At 42.4% G+C, this 19,075-nt stretch overlaps 1 protein-coding gene across 3 annotated transcripts in view; it reads left to right on the forward strand.

The window, feature by feature from the left end:
• Window positions 1-19,075, forward strand: part of MYOF (myoferlin) — a 154,013-nt gene that overhangs the window by 96,155 nt on the left and 38,783 nt on the right. For all 3 annotated transcript variants that reach the window (XM_060642008.3, XM_060642009.3, XM_060642010.3), the window contains 9 exons: window positions 1,281-1,436; window positions 3,628-3,759; window positions 6,084-6,247; window positions 8,519-8,633; window positions 10,372-10,477; window positions 11,674-11,819; window positions 13,804-13,977; window positions 14,876-14,984; window positions 16,234-16,311. In XM_060642008.3, the coding sequence (XP_060497991.2) occupies window positions 1,281-1,436; window positions 3,628-3,759; window positions 6,084-6,247; window positions 8,519-8,633; window positions 10,372-10,477; window positions 11,674-11,819; window positions 13,804-13,977; window positions 14,876-14,984; window positions 16,234-16,311 (1,180 nt within the window). The remainder of the gene's footprint in view (window positions 1-1,280; window positions 1,437-3,627; window positions 3,760-6,083; window positions 6,248-8,518; window positions 8,634-10,371; window positions 10,478-11,673; window positions 11,820-13,803; window positions 13,978-14,875; window positions 14,985-16,233; window positions 16,312-19,075) is intronic.

A 19,075-nucleotide genomic window follows, 5' to 3' on the forward strand; every position in this document is an offset into this window, starting at 1 on the left:
TATTGAGCAAATCTGACAGAGGTGAGACCCAGAAGTGACTGGGCTGGGATAGTAATGGGTAATGGGGTGAATATCACTGAAGTGAGAACAGAAGAATTTTGAGTTGGTGGTTCTGGAAAGATCTTCAAAGTGGACAGATCAGAGAGTATGTCAAGTAGAGGGAGAAAGCAGCAAATCTATGTAGCACAGAGGATTGAAGTGCCACCTTTTCTTGGGACCGGGAAGACCTGGTTTTGAATCCTGGATCTACTGTATGTAACCTTGGGCAACCTCTCTAAGCCTCAGTTTCCCCATATATAAAATGGGATAATTGTAGTACTCACTTCATAGCATTGTATTTAGATGATGAGTATGAAGGGCTTAGCATGGTGTAGGGCACATCGTGGTGCTGGGTAAATATTGGCTGCCATTAACCTCTGTGTACTGGAAAAATGAGAGTATAAGACCCCTCCTATTGACCTTCAGAGATTTGGGTGGGCGGGGGTCATAATATATTTGTGGATAGAAATACATTTGAGGGGTGCCTGGGTGGCTCAGTCGGTTAAGCGTCCGACTTAAGCTCAGGTCACGATCTCACGGTCCGTGAGTTCGAGCCCCGTGTCGGGCTCTGGGCTGATGGCTCAAGGCCTGGAGCCTGCTTCCGATTCTGTGTCTCCCTCTCTCTCTCTGCCCCTCCCCCGTTCACGCTCTGTCTCTCTCTGTCTCAAAAATAAATAAACGTTAAAAAAAATTAAAAAAAAAAAAAGAAATACATTTGAAAAAACATGCGATTATAGGTAATTTTTATTTTCTACTTTTTATGCTTTGGTACTTTCCAAGTTTCCTATGGTGACAACTTATATCACCTTTATAATCAGAAAAAAAGGGGGATTTAAAAGACTAAATTAATATTTCAGATTTGGCAAATATTGGATTGAGGTGGAGATACTTGGTCAGTGTCCAGTGAAATATATGAAACCAATAACCCTTGACTACTGATGGCAAGAAAAGAGGGGGTATTTCCTAAACTACCTCTCAGAGCTGTGTAGGTCAGACTTTTGGCAGGTGAAGCCACCGCCCCCACCCTGCTTCACTCTATTCCCTTTGGACCAGCCACAGCCTGCCTCCCCGCCCTACAGACTCTGTGGTCCCAGAAGACGTGCGACTCAGGAATTCAGACAGAGCCCTAATCACAGAGTTTCTAAGGGGAGCCCCGAGGAGCCAGCCTGCAGGGTCTCCAGTCCCTCTGTGTTTAGACTAACTCCAGTTTTGCTTACTTTTCCATCCACCCATGTGACCAGCCACAGAACAGTATGCCTGACATTATCATCTGGATGATCCGGGGAGAGAAAAGACTGGCCTATGCACGCATTCCTGCACACCAGGTTTTATACTCCACCAGTGGTGAGAACGCATCTGGGAAATACTGTGGGAAAACCCAGACCATCTTGCTGAAGGTATGGCTTCAACACCGTGTCATGTGAAATACTTACATGCAAACCCCACATTCCCAAGAAGGGGCTGCTTTATTTTCTGACCGTTGAAGGACTACTAGGGCAATCACGATCAATTCCTACCCATTCTGGCATCTTCCCCTGGAGTGATAATTCCCAGAGAGTAGTCTGATGCCTGGCTTCACAGAAATATAAGTGGATTCTCATATCTGTTTGTACATTTAATCTGATGGAATAAGTTGTTTGGTTGAAGTACATGAAGAGAATCAGGCCTCAAATAGATATGTAATTGGAAAAGGGAGGAGCATTTTAATATCTTTTTCAGATAATTGTGGATACACATCTTTGATATAACACCAGACTCAAGTAGTAGCTTCTAAACGGCTATTTGCAGTATGGAATTTGAAACTGTATCAATGACCTTTTCATTCTCTGCCACATTGAAATCCATTGGTTTTTCTTGTACTTTGAATGGTTCTTTTATCCATCCCTGATTTTGTAACATTTAGCATTGATCATTTAGAAAATATTAGTTCATGAAATTATGCAGATTTTCCTAATGTTGACACATTTTATCTTGCAACATTGGAAAAAAATCACATTTATTAATATTACTCATCAGGAAAGTCTTTATGTATCAGGATGCTATGAAGTTCACCATGACAGCTACAAGTTTTAAAAAATTCTTACTTGTTTTTACTTGGAAGACTGACTTCTATCATTGGCTTTAGAATACAGTCAGTTATCGTCCTTGAAGTAACAGGTTCACTTGGTTTATGTTCAAAAAAACATCTGCCCCACACCTAAGTCTGAGTGGCCGTTTTTGTCTGTCAATCACTGTTTCAAGTAAAAAAGGTTTCCATTAAAAAATAAAAAGGGGTCATCTTGGTAGCTCAGTCATTTGGGCATCCAGCTTCGGCTCAGGTCATGATCTCATGGTGCATGGGTTCAAGCCCTGCATGGGGCTCTCAGCTCTCAGCACAGAGTCCACTTTGGATCTTCTGCCTCCCTCTCTCTTTGACCCTCCCCCTCTGCTCTCTCGCTGTCTTGCTCTCTCTCCCTCTCTGTTTCAAAAATAAATAAACATTTTTTAAAAAGGCTAATTCAGATGAGCGCTGGGTGTTGTATGGAAACCAATTTGACAATAAATTTCATATTAAAAAAATCAAATAAATTTCTTAAAATAATAAATAAATAATAAAAAAATAAAAGGGCTAATTCAGAGGTGCCTGGGTGGCCCAGTTAAGCGTCTGACTTCAGCTCAGGTCATGATCTCACGGTCTGTGAGTTCAAGCCTTGTGTTAGGCTCTGCACTGACAGCTCAGAGCCTGGAGCCTGCTTCAGATTCTGTGTCTCCCTCTCTCTCTGCCCCTCCCCTGCTCACGTTCTCTCTCTCTCTCTCTCTCTCTCTCAAAAATAAATTATTAAAAAAATTAAAAAGTAAATTTAAAAAGGCTAATTCAGTTCACATTTCAAACAACCACATAAGAGATTTTTCGCAAGCTATACAGTAATATGCAGCAGAAATAATTTGTGTATACTTTCCATTTCATCACACAAAATATTTTAAAAACGTACTCAAGGGGGCGCTTGGCTGGCTCAGTCAGTAGAGCATGTGACTCGATCTCAGGGTCATAAGTTCAAGCCCCAGTTTGGGCATGGAGCTTACTTAAAAAAAAAAAAAAAGTTAAAAGTGAAAGATATACTCAAGGATCGTGATTTGATAAGATTAGTAACTTTTACTGATTTATTTAAAACTGGCATTTCTTTTCTTTACTGAGAGTGATGAAGAAAACTATCACCACAGGTTCAGTTTGGTGTTACTGCCCCAATTCCTGCTGCAGTGCCCAGAGTCTTATCCACCACTGCTTTTGTGCCCTCAGTGCCCATGCCAGTACAGCGGAAAACGACAAGTAACACGTTAGTATTATTAGGAAAATAGTTTTACTCCGTGAACCTCCTGAGAAGGTCTCAAGGACACACAGGGGTCTAGGGATTACATTTTGACAACCACCGCTTTCGTTGTTATCACAATCTCTGCTGTAGGGTCATTTGGAAACATTTTAACTAAGCTGACATAAAAGTAGGCTGGGGAGAACAGGAGAACAGTGATTGGATGTTCAGTCGACTTGTTTGTGGCTTGAACTTAACGTCACCGCGTGTGCTACAGCCAGTGTTATTGTGCATCTCACAGTATCCGCGGGAAAACAACCACGGACCCAAGGTGCCTGTGCAGCTGCGGGTGAACATCTGGCTGGGCCTGAGTGCTGTTGAGAAGAAGTTCAACAGCTTCGCAGAAGGAACATTCACCGTCTTTGCTGAAATGGTACATTTCATGACATGACTATCTTTTCTTTCCGTGGGGGGGTCCTTTTACATGTCCTCCTTAGAGAAAACGCTCACAGATCAAAAACAGCCAGAGCCATCAGCACTACCTAGAATCCCATCTGAGGGACCTTCCTCTGGGGGAATAGGGAAAGATTGGCCACACTGGGACGGACCCACCAGAGTGATTCATACACAGACAACCCAGGAATGAGGACACTGGGCAGGTGCAGACCTTGAGAGGTGTGCTTGGGGGGTGGGGGTCTTTGCACCACGGAAGACTCATTCCTCACTTAGGGAAACCTCTCTAAGTGATGGTAAAACCGGGTATCCTGTTGACCATGCTGACTGCCAGGGCCACCCGGGAAATTCCGATTCTGTAACTGAGTTAGGGATGAGCACCAGCAGTGATTCCAGGGTGGGTGGATATGAGACCTCAGTGGACCACTTTGAGAAACAGTGAAATACATGGGAAACACACAGAGCCCTTACAGAGCAGGCTCGGAAGTGCCACTGGAGATCAATAGAGGGTGTGCTGCAAGCCACACGGAAGGCCCGGAATGTCTGATACTTATGCACAGTCAACTGGACCACGTGGAGTCATGGCATCAGGGCACGTGCAGGAGACGCTTGCTCCAACATTCACGTAGGGTTTCTTGACATCGGCCTGTCTCCAGCTCTGAGGCTGGAGCTCAGCTGGGAGAAGCTAGCTAGCACTGAGCAAGGATCAACCAGTCCAGGGCTCCGTTTCACCCTTTCTAGATCTTTCAGACTAGATGGCTCAGACTCTAGTTTCAACTCACATTAAAGAGGTGATCCACACATCTTAGTTGCGTGACGAGTTTCCTTAGATTCTCACAACCTATGAGTACCAGTAGGGGCATGTTAACGACAATAATGGACATTTCAACTGGTTCTTGCCCTCCTGTGCTAAAACCACACCTCTGTTCTCTGCAGAATCCACCATCACCCTGCATCCCCTACCAGATTTCTGGAGGTCTCTGAGGTGCTTCACATGTGTTAACAGTCTTGCCAAATTCCTTGCCTGGATTTTATTCTAGCCATGCTGGCCTCCAAGCAGAAGTAGTGGGAACACCTTGCTCCTCTATTCTGTGTCCTTGTCGCTTAGAAACCGGAGAAGCCATGCGCATGCCCCCAAGTCTCACAGCCCCTTGTAACAATAGCTTCTTCAGCTACTTCCTGAAGCTTATCTCCTTTCAAGGCTCAGAGCCCATATCTGAGACAGGTACTACTGTGGTTGCATGAACCCAATTTCCCCATCAAGCCTCTATTCAGACTTGTTCCTTCCTTCTTCAACCTCAGTCAAACTTCCCTGTCACTTGCAAATCATCTTTGCAGTGGGCTCATCAGCAGAAAAATGGAAATTTCAGCTTGCACCCCAACAGGGACACTCACCACTGGCAAATCATAACCTTTTTGATGGTTGACAGAGTGAAGAGCAGACCTTTGTAGATTTATAAGTTCCAACTTAGAAAGAAATGCCCTGTAAACCAAAGTCTGTCATTGCCACTGAACCTGGGCTTCCAGAAAGATCTTGATCTTCATCCCCACTATATTCCAGAGGGGATGAAGGCACAGAACTTTTAGGCTCCATAAAGGCTGGGCCCTTAAAGGACCTTCATATGTCAGACAGGTTCTTTGTAGACTGCCTAGGAAATGTACCATCAATTATAATGTTGATTCTGTGGGGAAATGGGCCCTAAGTTCTAGACAGTAGACTGTTTACAAGTAAACCCTTAGAAGCCTGCACATTCATAAATTGATGACTTTTATGGGTATTTTAAAAATTAGGTTGACTAAAGAGACTCTTAAATACAGAGAACAATCTGAAGGTTGATGGGAGGTGGGGGGAGAAGGGAAATTGGGTGATGGGCATTGAGGAGGGCACCTGTTGGGATGAGCACTGGCTGTTGTATGTAAGCCAATTTGACAATAAATTATATTTAAAAAAATTTTTTTAATTAAAATAAAAATTAGGTTCAGAGAACCATTTGGAGCCATTCAGTTTAATAATGGAAACAACTAGTGTGATATACCACTGTTCACAATCATTTGCACATTTGAACAATTCTATGAGAATTGGTAGTATTATCCCCAATTAACAGATGGGAACACTGAGTCTTAGAAAGATGAGTGATTTTCCCAAAATTACATAATCAGTAGCAGCTCGAGTTAGGTCCCTACCTTCTAGGTATAAAGTTTTTTTCACTTTCTATCATTGTTTAGCTTAAATGGGCTTAAACATTTAGAGGCGGGCTTTATTTCTTGCTCTCTGATGGTGTTTCTCTAATTTGTTTTTAACAGTATGAAAATCAGGCTCTTATGTTTGGAAAATGGGGCACTTCTGGATTAGTCGGTCGTCATAAATTTTCGGATGTCACAGGAAAAATAAAACTCAAGAGGGAATTCTTTTTACCTCCAAAAGGCTGGGAATGGGAAGGAGACTGGATAGTTGATCCTGAAAGAAGGTAAGTTTTTCCACTCTCTGAGAAAAAAGGGATGACAATGAAGCCTTTCCCTAGAAAGTGCTAAATGAATCTTCTCCATCATCATTCTTGGAAATATTTATGTAACACTCACTGAACACAAGTCCATAGAAACTTGAAATATGTCATTGGTGCCCCATAATAAAACAAGGAAATACAAAAAGCACCTAGTGCTAACATTTGTTGAGAACTTATTATGTGTGAATGTGTCAAGCAGTGTACTAAGCACCAGTGTGCTAATCACTTTGTTGAATCTGAACTACAGCTCTACAAGGTAGGTAGTGTCAGAAATTATGAAGGGTCTGAGATTTTTAACAAGCAAACAAGGTCACCTGCTATACTTCCATGGATGCTGGAAGGAGATTCAGGACTCCTGGGTCAGAGACAAAGGACTTCACGGCCAGCCCCAATAGCTGTACCAGAATTAACATTTGCTCTAGTCACTCTGTGGGAATAGGGAGTCAGTTCCCACAGAGTGACAAGGAGATGGTCAGATGGTACTTAAACATGAAGTGGTTTGTGTAACAGGAGAGGAAACTGAGCTTAGGGAACCAGAATCAATTGGTTAGCAAGCCCGCTGGCCCTTTGCTCCAGAGAGAGAGAGAGAGACACTCTCTCTGTCTTCCAAGATTATTCCTCATATAAACATCCTTAACTGTGCAGAAACACAAGAACTCATAGAGAATTATCTCCCAACAAATAATAGCATTATCTCCACTTCACAAGTGAGGAAACTGAGAACTACAGAAATTAAATAACTTACCCAAACACACATGGGTTGTGAGTGGTACCAGTCCAGCCTGGGCACCAAAACCAGCACTCAACTATTTTGCTGGAATGTCTGTAAGAAACAGTAGAGACTATGCTTTAAATGGGTGAATTGTATCTCAAAAGCTCGTTGTTAAAATGAAAGAAACAGTAGAGGGGAGGCAAGCATGCGTCCCCGGGAATTTGGGTTTCTGCAAGTTGCCAACACCCTTGGAACCAGAGCTTCCCTTCCCCACCTCATCACAGCATACTTGACTTTGGAGGAAACGAGCTTGTGAAGCTGGATCTTAAGGCCTCAAGCTGGAGTTCTTCCTCTCTGTCCACATTTGTTTCCTGTGATCACAGGCATTGGGGAAGGAAGCCAATGAGCATGCTGGGTCTGGTCTGGTCTGTCAAGACCGGATGATTCCACATGATTGCTTTTAACCCACAACAGCTTGCTTTGGATGGGGTTGGGGTTGCTGGTGAGGAGAAGCGAAATGGGATCTGATTTGGACAGAAGGAAGAAAGGTTAGTGAGGACAGGGAAAGGCAGAGGCATTGTGTTTGGAAAAGTAGAAGGGTCAAAGCATGTCAGGGGTTGACGGGACCTCAGAGGCGGCAGCCAGGTCTTCTGTTCTCCTTCTCGGGGGCCCAGAGAAATGACGGGATGAGCTCAATTTATACAAAGAGTTGGGACTACTTACTTTCTGATTTCTTTCCAGTGCTTGATTCTAGGGGAGGATGCAGCAGGGAAAAGATGTAGGGCCATGGTGAAAGAAAAAGAAACCTCACTTGAGTGGGCACCTGGCAGAACACTCCAGTCAAAGTTGGAGCCTCCATACTTTCCATTATGGGTTGTCAAAATAGTTCCAACTCCAAGAGGAAAATTGGCCTGGCAGAGAGTCAGTATGGATTTCTTAAGTACCTAAATGGAGTCTGGAGTCTTAAATGACCTGGTTTGGCTGTCGACCTAGGAACCATCCAGAAAATGTAAACTCCTCCCTTCAGTTTGTGTTACGTAGACCATGCAAGCCATGAGTAAAAATTTCCACACTTGGCCTCATGAGACTGTCTCCCCTCAATTTTTTAAAATAGGGGGAATGAGGGTGGACAACATCCTATTCTTTTGAACTGTTAGCCAGGAGTTTTGCTGGGAAAAAAAAAAAAAAAAAAAAAAAGCTGAACGGTCCTGAACTGAAACAAAAATATGGAGCATAAGATCTCTATAAGGAGCTGCCCACAGGACTGTTTTCCCAGTCCCCACCCTAATTACTGAGAAGGAGCAGGCCTGCTAACTGGAGGAGTGCTCTATAATTTAGGTCTCCTTGTTCCCGCAGACCCCTTCTTCAAAGGAATGTCAGAAGCTATTAGGAAGAGGAGTTTGGAGTGGAGAACCCAAGGGGTAGAGTGAGGAGGGAACCGGTGTAGATGTTTCCCGACCATTGGGCCGAGCTGGGGTGGTTGGCTTCCATTGCTCCTTTGGTAACCCGAGCCTCACCCGCAGCTTGTTGACTGAGGCGGACGCAGGTCACACGGAGTTCACGGATGAAGTGTACCAGAATGAGAGTCGCTACCCCGGGGGGGAGTGGAAGGCAGCCGAGGACACCTACACCGATGCGGTGAGCGGGCTGCTCCCCAGAGAGAGCCTCAACCCTAGCTCTTTGGAACCACGACCCGTGAACCCGCCGACCATGAGGCGCGCGGCCTCCCCCTCTCTTCTGCTCTGTCTCCTGTTCTGAACAGCCTTACCTTAACTTTAAGCCACACAAGTGCACCTATAAATTACTTTCTCTGGAGAAGTCACTGGGCCTGTTTAGATGTTGGTACAAGGTAAAATTTGAGTTGTGCAATAAATAAATATTTATCATTTAACTCGTTTAAAAAGCACAACAAATAGAATGTGTATGTCTCTAAAATATTCAAACAGCATAAAAGGAAATGAAAAGTAATTCTCCCAGATTTATATTCCACCCCCACCCCACCCCGTGGTAACTACTGAAAACATGTTTCTGTTCTTGCTCAACTATATAACTTTTTCCTTCCTCTCTCTCTCTCTCTCTCTCTCTCACACACACACACACCTAAATAGAATTGTGTTGTGTGCACAGTTCAACAACTTGTATTTTCCATATGCCAGTGTATTGTGGACATCTTTTGATATCAGTACATATAGAACTATGAACTTTTTAAAAAAATGCCTGCAGAGTGTTTTATTCTATGCACCCTCTCTAATTTATTTAAATGATCCTCTCCTTGTAGACATTTTTTTTCTAGTGTTAGGTTTTTTTAAGCAATGCAGCAGTAAATGTTTTTATATGTACATTTTTATTCACTTGTGAAAAATTTTTTTTTTAATTTTTTTTTAACGTTTATTTATTTTTGAGACAGAGAGAGACAGAGCATGAACGGGGGAGGGTCAGAGAGAGAGAGGGAGACACAGAATCTGAAACAGGCTCCAGGCTCTGAGCAGTCAGCACAGAGCCCGACGCGGGGCTTGAACTCACGGACTGCGAGATGGTGACCTGAGCCGAAGTCGGACGCCCAACCGACCGAGCCACCCAGGCGCCCCCACTTGTGAAAATTTATCTCCAGGAAAAATCCCTGGATTGGTTTGGTCAGATTTCAGTACATATGCAATTTTGATAAGTATTGCCAAACAGCTTTCAAATAGGTTGTATAAGTTTGCATGTCCAGCAACAGCTTCTTAGAGGGCTGTTTTCCTAAACACTCACTACCCCACTGCCACAGCCTTGTCACTGCATGATCAGTGGTACCCTGATGTCATCTCCATTTTCTCACTCTTAATTTAAAGTGAGGCTGGGTAATTTTCCATGTGTTTATGGACCACCTTTACTTCTGTTCTTAGGAACTTTTTTTTTCATAACTGTCGGTTTTAATGCAGTCAGTACTTAAGTGAGTATTTAACCTAAACCTTGCTTAATCTTACATGATTAGCATCTAGAACCTCCAGTGACATTACCTTGTACTTGAAAACATGTTTTTTTCCACACTTTTTCCATCTCTGATGGTTTCTTTCCTACTAGCTCCTCATAAAGACAGTTGTACCATTTCATAATTTTAAGTTGAACACAGGAAATTGCTGATATTTGACCATTTTTGATGGTCAAAGCAATTCCCATGGTTCAACCCAACATACCCCCTAACAGTGGAAATGGAAGGTATTCTAAAAAAACTAATTTCGTGTAGCAGCTGTGCATAGAGATTAAAGATTCTTCTGAGTGTAGCTTCTAAGTTAGCACGTGAATACCATTGTTAAATGTGAGGTACCATCTCCCTTTTGCTTCTTATTGGACCCTATGACTTGCTTGTCTTCATTTTTTCGTTTTTGTTTTAAAGAACGGTGATAAAGCAGCATCGCCCAGCGAGCTGACATGCCCTCCAGGTTGGGAATGGGAAGATGACGCATGGGTATATGACATAAATCGTGCAGTGGATGAGAAAGGTAACATTTTAGATCTATTACATGCCTGGCTGTCTGCCGCAAGGCCCTGCTTAACCAGAGTAAAGTGTCCTTGGCAGGGAGGAGTCTTACTTCTGTTGGTTTGTGACAATCAGGTCTTGGATATTAGCTGTGACTCTTCAGATGCAAAATCTGAAGGACAAGCAAGTGGTTGGACAGGTGTGGGTGGGGGGCAAGAGTGAAAAATACAAGATCACAGGGGGCCAGGTGGCTGCACGTTGAGATGCTGGGGATCCAGGGTGAGAATTCGGGAGGGAAGTGGAATTTGGACTTTCTCTTTTCTAATCACACCCATAGCTTCCCTGGGAACATCACACTCAGGACCCCGTAGCTCAGGAAGAAGGACTATAAAATGCCTTAAAAGTCAACCTATTCAGCAATAATGCAGATTGTTGTTGTGGTTTTTTTTTTTTTTTTTTAAGTAAGGTTGACATCCAATAATGTAGATTATTGACATAGATTCTGTTAATGGTGTTTATCCTTTTCAATGAATAGTAATGTAAAGTTAAATGACTATAATATTTGGAAATATCAAAAGAGAAAATCTGATTTTTTTCCCTTATGAAAGAAAAAAACAACCATAATACAGAAGGGTTCAACTAGATAATAAATTTCTTACTGATCTTGATGCACATGCCAAGCCTTATAATAACAGCTAGCACTGAGCACAAACATAGTCCTAGTTATTTGCATGTGTTATTTTGATGAACTCTGTTTTAAAAAGGTATTCTTTATCGTTATTGCTGGGGAAATTAGGCCATAGGCAGGTTTACTAACCAGCAAGGAACTTTTTTAGTGAACATCCAGTGGTGGTGATGCTGGGATTTAAACCCTGGCTGTGCAGCTACACAGACGACACCCTTCAGCACTGTCCCCATCTGCCTCTTGCACTGTGCTTTATTCGTAGATGCACTAAATTACCATGAGTGATTGGAGGGAGAAAGGGGAAGGAGAACCTCGTGGGTGCAAAGGAAGCAGTTTGAAGAGGGATCCAAGGGGACAGAGCTGTATTCAGTTTGGCTGAACTGCAGCAAAGTGGAAGGGGCAGTGGCATTCCTTGTCACCACAGAGAATGTTGATGGGGGAGCAGAGAGATTGACTGGATGTTTTCTGGAAGTTTATGTAGCAATCTGGCAAATGCATCTCTTTGGGATAACCGTTTGCAAACTCTGTTCCAGGCTGGGAGTATGGAATTACCATTCCTCCTGATAATAAGCCCAAATCCTGGGTTGCAGCAGAGAAAATGTATCATACTCATAGACGGCGAAGGCTGGTCCGAAAACGCAAGAAAGATTTAACACAAAGCACTTCAAGTACTGCAAGGGTAAGAGTTACCATGGAGGAAGCTACGTCCGGGGAGTCGGGGCGGGGGGGCCCACACAGAATTCCAGTGACTCTGCTTTTTCTACAGAAACCATTTGCCAATCAAGGGCCTAATGCCTGCTCAAAGAGGTTTGCAAAATATTCCCCCCACCCCAACCAGCAACAACACATTACCTGCGAGCTTGTTAGAAACGCCTCACTCCAGACCTACTGATTTAAGAATCAGGGGTGCGGCCCAGCAGTCTGTGCTTCAACATGTCTTTCAGGTGACCCAGAAGTAGACTGAATAATGAGAACCACTCTAGAGGTAGCAATAGAAATTATTTTGGTGGCATAAGGAAGTAGTGGCAATAGTTCAGCCCTTGGAATAAGATACACAGGGACTCAAATCCTGGCTTTACTTCCTTTCTCATCTGCAAAATGGGTATAATACCATGCTTTTAATTAGGGTAGTATAAGGCTTACGTGGAATAATAGTAAGTGAAATGGAATAATACTGCTTATAATAATAAGTGGAATGTGTTATGTGCCTTCTCTAATGCTAGGTACTGAATACGCATTATCTGTAATCCCCGAGATATACGTTTATCCTCATTTTTTAGATAATGCTCACAGAGGTTAAATGGACTCTAGGCCACCTGTCTAAAATGACTGAGCCAGCCATGTTTGAACGCAGGCAAGGCTGTTCCACAAAGTGCCTGACTCATAGTAAATGCAATGAAGTTACTTTTTATTAGATAGGGAGCTCCTTGGACACAAAGATGGAAGCCGTCCACTTTGTATCCTTCTTGCCAGCTCAGAAACTAGTTCCTAACGACTAGTACCTCCAACTAGTAGTTGGAGTAGTTCCTCCAACTAGTAATGGAGGAGAATGAATAAACTGATAAACGAATACCTCTTATTCAACTACCCGTATTCTGATGGGGTGAGAAGTTCCTAGAGGCACTTGTCTCCCTCCTGCCTGCCACAGGAGAGCACCAAGAGGGGGTGGGAAGAAGACTAGAAACTTGGCCCAGTCCTACCAAAAAGTATTGTTGAGACTTTGATCCTGTTCCCTAACCTCCTCACTCTTGGCTACCTGAAATATTTCAGTGCCACTGTGAATACCACTAGAGCAGCGATTACAAGATTGTGCTTGACCTGCAATTACGTTTATTCAAAATTGAAAAACGAATCTCTACAATGGCTATAGCCTCCATAGAGCTCTTATTTCTGAGATCCTAAATATGATTCAGTATTATTTTGCATTTATTAAATCTAGTAATACTTTTAAGGTATTTACAGAAAATGTCCACCAGTAAAGGTCAGCCACACGAAGGCACGGACCCTGTCTTGTCTTGTCCTTCACTGCCTCGTTGGCGCTTAACACAATCTCTGTCACACAGTAGACACGCAGATTTGTTGAACTGCATATGACACTGAACACTGAGGGCATTTATGTATAAACCGTTTTGAAGATAAAAAGTACTATACTCATAAGTTATTAGTTATTACGGAAGTAATATATCTGATCTATCACTTAGTTATGCCGGCTATTGGCTCAGATGAGACATTTAAATCCTAGGGACCGTGGTGTCACTTTTTCCTATAGAAAGTGGAGATAATAATGTTTTATAAACCGTATCACAATTGCAATGTCTTATGAGCTAATGAAAATGACAATATAGAAAGCAAGTTAAGAAAGAATCCATTTTCCTTAACCCTCCCCAAATCTGAATAAGGTGCCTCTCCTGCAATGTCTCATTCCATTGCAATTGCTTGGTTATCTCTCAGTGTTCCCACAGTCCATCAGCTCTGCAAGGACAGACAGCGTGTCTACTTCTTTCTTTGTTGTATCACTGGCTCGTAGCATAGTGCTCGGAAGAGAGTAGATTTTCAGTGCGTATTTGCTGATTGACCACATAATCTGCCTTATCAATTAAGGGATATTATTATTGTTATTATTATGATTAGCATTAGCATTCAAAGTCTTACTTCTGTTCTAGGCCATGGAAGAATATGAAGACCGGGAGGGCTGGGAATATGCTTCTTTAATTGGCTGGAAATTTCACTGGAAACAGCGTAGTTCGGATACCTTTCGCCGTAGACGCTGGAGAAGAAAAATGGCTCCTTCAGAAACACATGGTGCAGCTGCCATCTTTAAACTTGAAGGTGCCCTCGTAAGTAGTAAATACTCAAAGCTCAAAAATTTTGGTGTAGAGAAAATAGATGAGTGTTGGATACACCTGGGACTCCATGGAGATCCCTCCAGTACTGCAGGACTGCAGATAATTTGGAAGAAAGCTGCACGTCCTAGATGCTCAGTAACTCTTGTTAAATGAATAGACCATTAATATAGGAAAGATTCTAAGAAGTTCTACTGCAGACACACCTGTTTAATGTTGTTTCATCGGGCATTTTCCAAATACATCTGTTCCAAAACCCTGGTCGCAGGTGACATCTGTTAACATTCCCGGGCACAGGTTCCTTGGATTATACCTTGGAAACTACAAATGTTCAACAAATCCAGAGTGTTAATATACAGATGTAAGGGGGAGGAAAACAGAAGGATGGCTCACGGAATTAGAGAATAATTTATATGGACTCACAGTAATGAAGGGAGGGAGGGAAAAAGCAGAACGGTGGAAGGAAGGAATAAGAAAATGGCAGTGGTCCATCTAAAACAACATGGTGGTCGGGAGCCATTCCCAAACACAGCCTGTTTTTATATTTTTGCACAGTGACCCTGCTTTGTGCTTCCACTGCTTATTCTTGTCTTCCTCCCACCTTTTTAATCCCCTTATTTATCCTTTATGCCTTTCCTTTTTAAAATTTTCAGCATCTGGGTTTGGTAAGGCTGACCTTGAGGCAGAAAGACTGGCTTCAACTTCATGCTCTGTTGCTTTCCAGCTAAGTGACCTTGGGCAAGTCACTTGCTGTGCTGGGCTTCAGTCATCTTTAAAAATGGAGTGATCGGATGAAAAGAGTCTATTTTGAAAGCCACCATTCCAGACTTTTGTAATTCTTGCCTCTTTGTTTGTCTTGAGGCACCATTCATGGACTTTTCTGCCTCTTTAGGGTGCAGACACTACTGAGGAAGGAGATGAAAAGAGCACAGAAAAGCAGAAGTACAGTGCCACCACCGTGTTTGGGGCAAACACTCCCATTGTTTCTTGTAACTTTGACAGTAAGTTTTAAACATGAATTTGTGCCTTCCACTGCTATGACTTATCTCTAGAAAACTCTTTGCATCACCAAACATGATTAAAATGTCTTCATGCAAGTGTGACTTCCATTGCCATCCCCTGATGAGAGGATTTTTTAAAATATAGTTTTAAAAATTGTACTTGGGGTGGAGGGTTGTCAGATCATTGACTTTGACAGAGTCTGTACTGATTCTATCTGTTAAGCTCCCCCAAAAGATTATTTTAATTAAAAAAAGAGGTTCAAAAAGTTAAGTAAAGGTTGGTTCCGATGATAATCTTTAGGCATTCTGGGATGAGGCAGACCTGCTGTGTAATAATAATAATAATAATAATAATAGCAAATGCTTATCTAGGGCTTAGCATGTGCCAGGCACTGTGCATATATTAATTCATTTAATCCTTGTAACATCCCGAGGAGGTAAGTGTTATTATTGTCCTCATTGTAGACATGCAGAAGGATTAAATAAATTGCCCCAAATCTTACAGCTTGGAAACACTATAGACAAGATAGTCTGACTCCCAGATCTGTGCATCGAATCACAGTGCCCTACTCTCTCTCTCAGATCACGTGTGTGGGAGGTGGGAGGGTATACACATTAACACAATAAGGATAAAGAGTATAAAGATTTTGAGCTATCAAAGCAGCTTTTAGCAGATAACTGTCTCCTAGATCTGGGGCTGAAATAGTATAGAAAGCCCTATTTCTATAAGTCCTGGAAACCAAGTTTCATTTTAAAGGTCTGTGATGACAAGCAGTAGCCTAAATCCAGGTATTTTACAACAGGAGTAATGTTCTCCTGAGTGATAACACTTGCACTGAGCTTATTATAGTATTTTTTAAATGTGTATTTTTAAGAGAGAGAGAGACAGAGACAGAGTGCGAGCAGAGGAGGGGAAGAGAGAAAGAGAGAGCGAGAGAGAGAATCTGAAGCCGGTTCCAGGGTCTGACCTGTCTGCACAGAGCCCGACGTGAGGCTTGAACTCACAAACTGTGAGACCATGACCTGAGCCGAAGGCAGATGCTTAACCGACTGAGCCACCCGGGCGCCCCAAGCTTACTGTAGTATTTTTAAAGTTGGTTTTGTTTTATAGGAAACAGAACTACTTTGGGAGCACGTGTCATCAGCAGGCTATGTGTTCTTTACTGTGGAGAAGTACATCTGAAATATGTATTATGTCCAAATATTCCAGTGTTCTGTTTCTTGTAAGTAACTATCCTGTTCTTTTCAGGAGTCTACATTTACCATCTGCGCTGCTATATCTATCAAGCCAGAAACCTCATGGCTCTAGACAAGGATAGTTTTTCAGGTAAAGACACAAAAATCTCCATCATACATGTTGTTGCATAGCAGGCTAGCTTGTGGATGCTTTTAGTGATTTCTCAGAGAACAACTAAAGGGCTTTCCATATTGAGATCAGTTTGATTTGTGTGAAGTAAACTGCTCAGTCATTAAATAAATAATCACTGAGTATGTCGAGCACTCCTGCTGGGTGCTGGAGATACACAGAAGATATGTGGTCTTTTAATACTAATAATCATTAACTGATCAGGTAATAAAAAGCCCCAAGAAGAAAAGCAGTTTCTGCTCTCTGCTTATACACACAGCTATATACACATATACCCTGGGCTCTTGGGCTGATTGGGAAGTTAAGATCCTTTATATATTTTTTGTAGCTCTCTCAAGTTGACAGATCACAAGTTCACGCGTTTGCCTACAACAGCAAGCTTGAGGTCATTGGGAGTCCGTTTCGACCTCTCCGCAGCCTGTTCCCCCGATTCCCAGCAGCACCATAAAGCCGTGAGACCCGGCTGGTTTTGTGTCCTTTGGACTGGATCTAAGGGGAAGGCTGTAGGCAGGGCTGAGGAAAAGGTTGCTGGGAATTTTTGCTGTAGCTGGTGGGATCATGAATAGTTCAGGGGCCATCTGGGCTACTTGGGGCAGATTTCTCCTTCAGGACTTGAACGGAGCAGAGCTTCTATGGAAACAGCTCTTAAAGCAGTTGCCTGACACTCTGGCACGCTCACATCAGTTGTGAGGTGTGTTCCAAGCACTAACGTAACCAACATTTGTGAGTGGTTTCCTTTTCTGACAAATGAGAGGAGATTCAAAGCTATCTCTATACTACGGATCTCCAAATGGGGTTTGAAGACATTTTTGAATATTCACCACCAGAGGGCACTCAGTCATTGAAAGTTGAAGTTAGAATCTTCTCCAAATTCTTGACTGAAGTTGCCTAAAACTCAAGCACATTCTTTGCAGTTTGAGACATGAGATATATGATCGGAGCAGAAACAAAGAGCCCCATTCATGTGATACCGCAATGCTAAAAATGAAGCAGCGTTTTCGATGATACAACACTTTCAGGTTAGATATTAGGCTATTGCTCAAATAGATCAGCTCCCAGGCAATTGCAAAAGTTTTGGTGAAGGTATCGAGCATGGAGGAGAAACAGATTGCTTCTTTTTTTCCTTATCTTTTTTCAGCTTTGTTGAGGTATAAATTACAAAGTTGCACACTTAAAGTATACAAAGTGACGATTTGATATACAAATACGTGATGGAAGGGTTCCCACAATTGCCTTAACACATCTGTCACCTCACATAGTTACACTTGTGTGTGTGACAGAACACTTAAGTTCTCCTCGCCTAGCAAGTGTCAGTTACACAATACACTGTTGTCAACTGTAGTCCTCATGTTACACATTAGGTCCTCAGGCCTTCTCCGCTTTATAACTGAAATTTGTACCCTTCTACTAGCCTCTCCCCGTTTCACCCCCCTCCCCCCCACACATACCCCCCAGCCCCTGGCAAGCACGATTCCACTCACGGTTTCTATTAATCTGATTTTTGAAGGGGTGTGGGGGAACTTCTACATGTAAGTGATACCATGTAATATTTGTCTCTCTCGGTCTGGCTTATTTCACTTAGCATAATGCCCTCCCGGTTCCTCCATGTTGTTACAAATGACAGGATCTCGTTCTTTTTAAAGGCTGAATTATATATAGATAGTACACACATACACACCACATTTGCTTCATTCATTCATCCATCAGTGGACACATAGGTGGTTTCCATACCACAGCTATTGTGAATAACGCTGCGGTGAACATGAGAGTGCAGAGGTCTCTTTGAGATCATTATTGCATTTGCTTTGAATATATACGCAGAAGTGGGATTGCTGGATCATGTGATAACTCTATTTTTAATTTCTTGGGGAACTCCCATACTGCTTTACACAGTGGCTTCACCAGTCTGCATTTTCACCAACAGTGCACAAGGGTTCCCTTTTCTCCACATCTTCGCCAATGCTTGTTATCTCCTGTCTTTTTGATAATGAGACATCCTAACAGGATAGAGAGGTTACTTAATATCTCATTGTGGTTTTGATTTACATTTCCCTGATGACGAATGATGTCGAGCACCTTTTATTGTACCTGTTGGCCACCTATATGTCTTCTTCGGAGAAATGTCTATTCAGGTCCTTTGCCCATGTTTTAATTGGGTCATTTGGGCTGTTTGCTCTTTTGTATGAGTTCCTCGCAAATTTTGGATATTAACTCCTTATCATATATGTGGTTCACAAATGTTTTTTTCCCATTCCATGGGTTTTCATTCAGTTTATTGTTTCCTTTGCTGTGCAGAAGCTTTTTAGTTTGATATAGTTCCACTTATTATTTTTGCTTCCGTTGCCTTTGTTTTGGGTGTCAAAGCCAGAAAAAAAAAATCACTGCCAAGACTAATATCAGGGAGCTTACCCCTTATACATTCTTCTAGGAGTTTTATGGTTTCAGGTCCTATATTCAAGTATTTAGTCTACTTTGAGGTGACTTCTGTGTATGGTATAAGACAGGGCTCCAGCTTGATTCTTCTGCACGTGGCTATCCAGTTTTCCCGGCATCATTTATCAAAGAGACTATCCTTTCTTCATTGTGCATTCTTGGCACCTATATTGAAAATTAGTTGCTCTCATATGCATGCATTTATTTCTGAGTTCTCTGTTCTGTTGATTCCTGTGTCTGTTTCTATGCTACTACCATACCATTTTGATTACTATAGTTTTGTAATATAATT

This window comes from Panthera onca, chromosome D2 (genome assembly GCF_046562875.1).
Source record: "Panthera onca isolate mPanOnc1 chromosome D2, mPanOnc1 haplotype 2, whole genome shotgun sequence".
Classification (NCBI taxonomy): Eukaryota; Metazoa; Chordata; class Mammalia; order Carnivora; family Felidae; genus Panthera; species Panthera onca.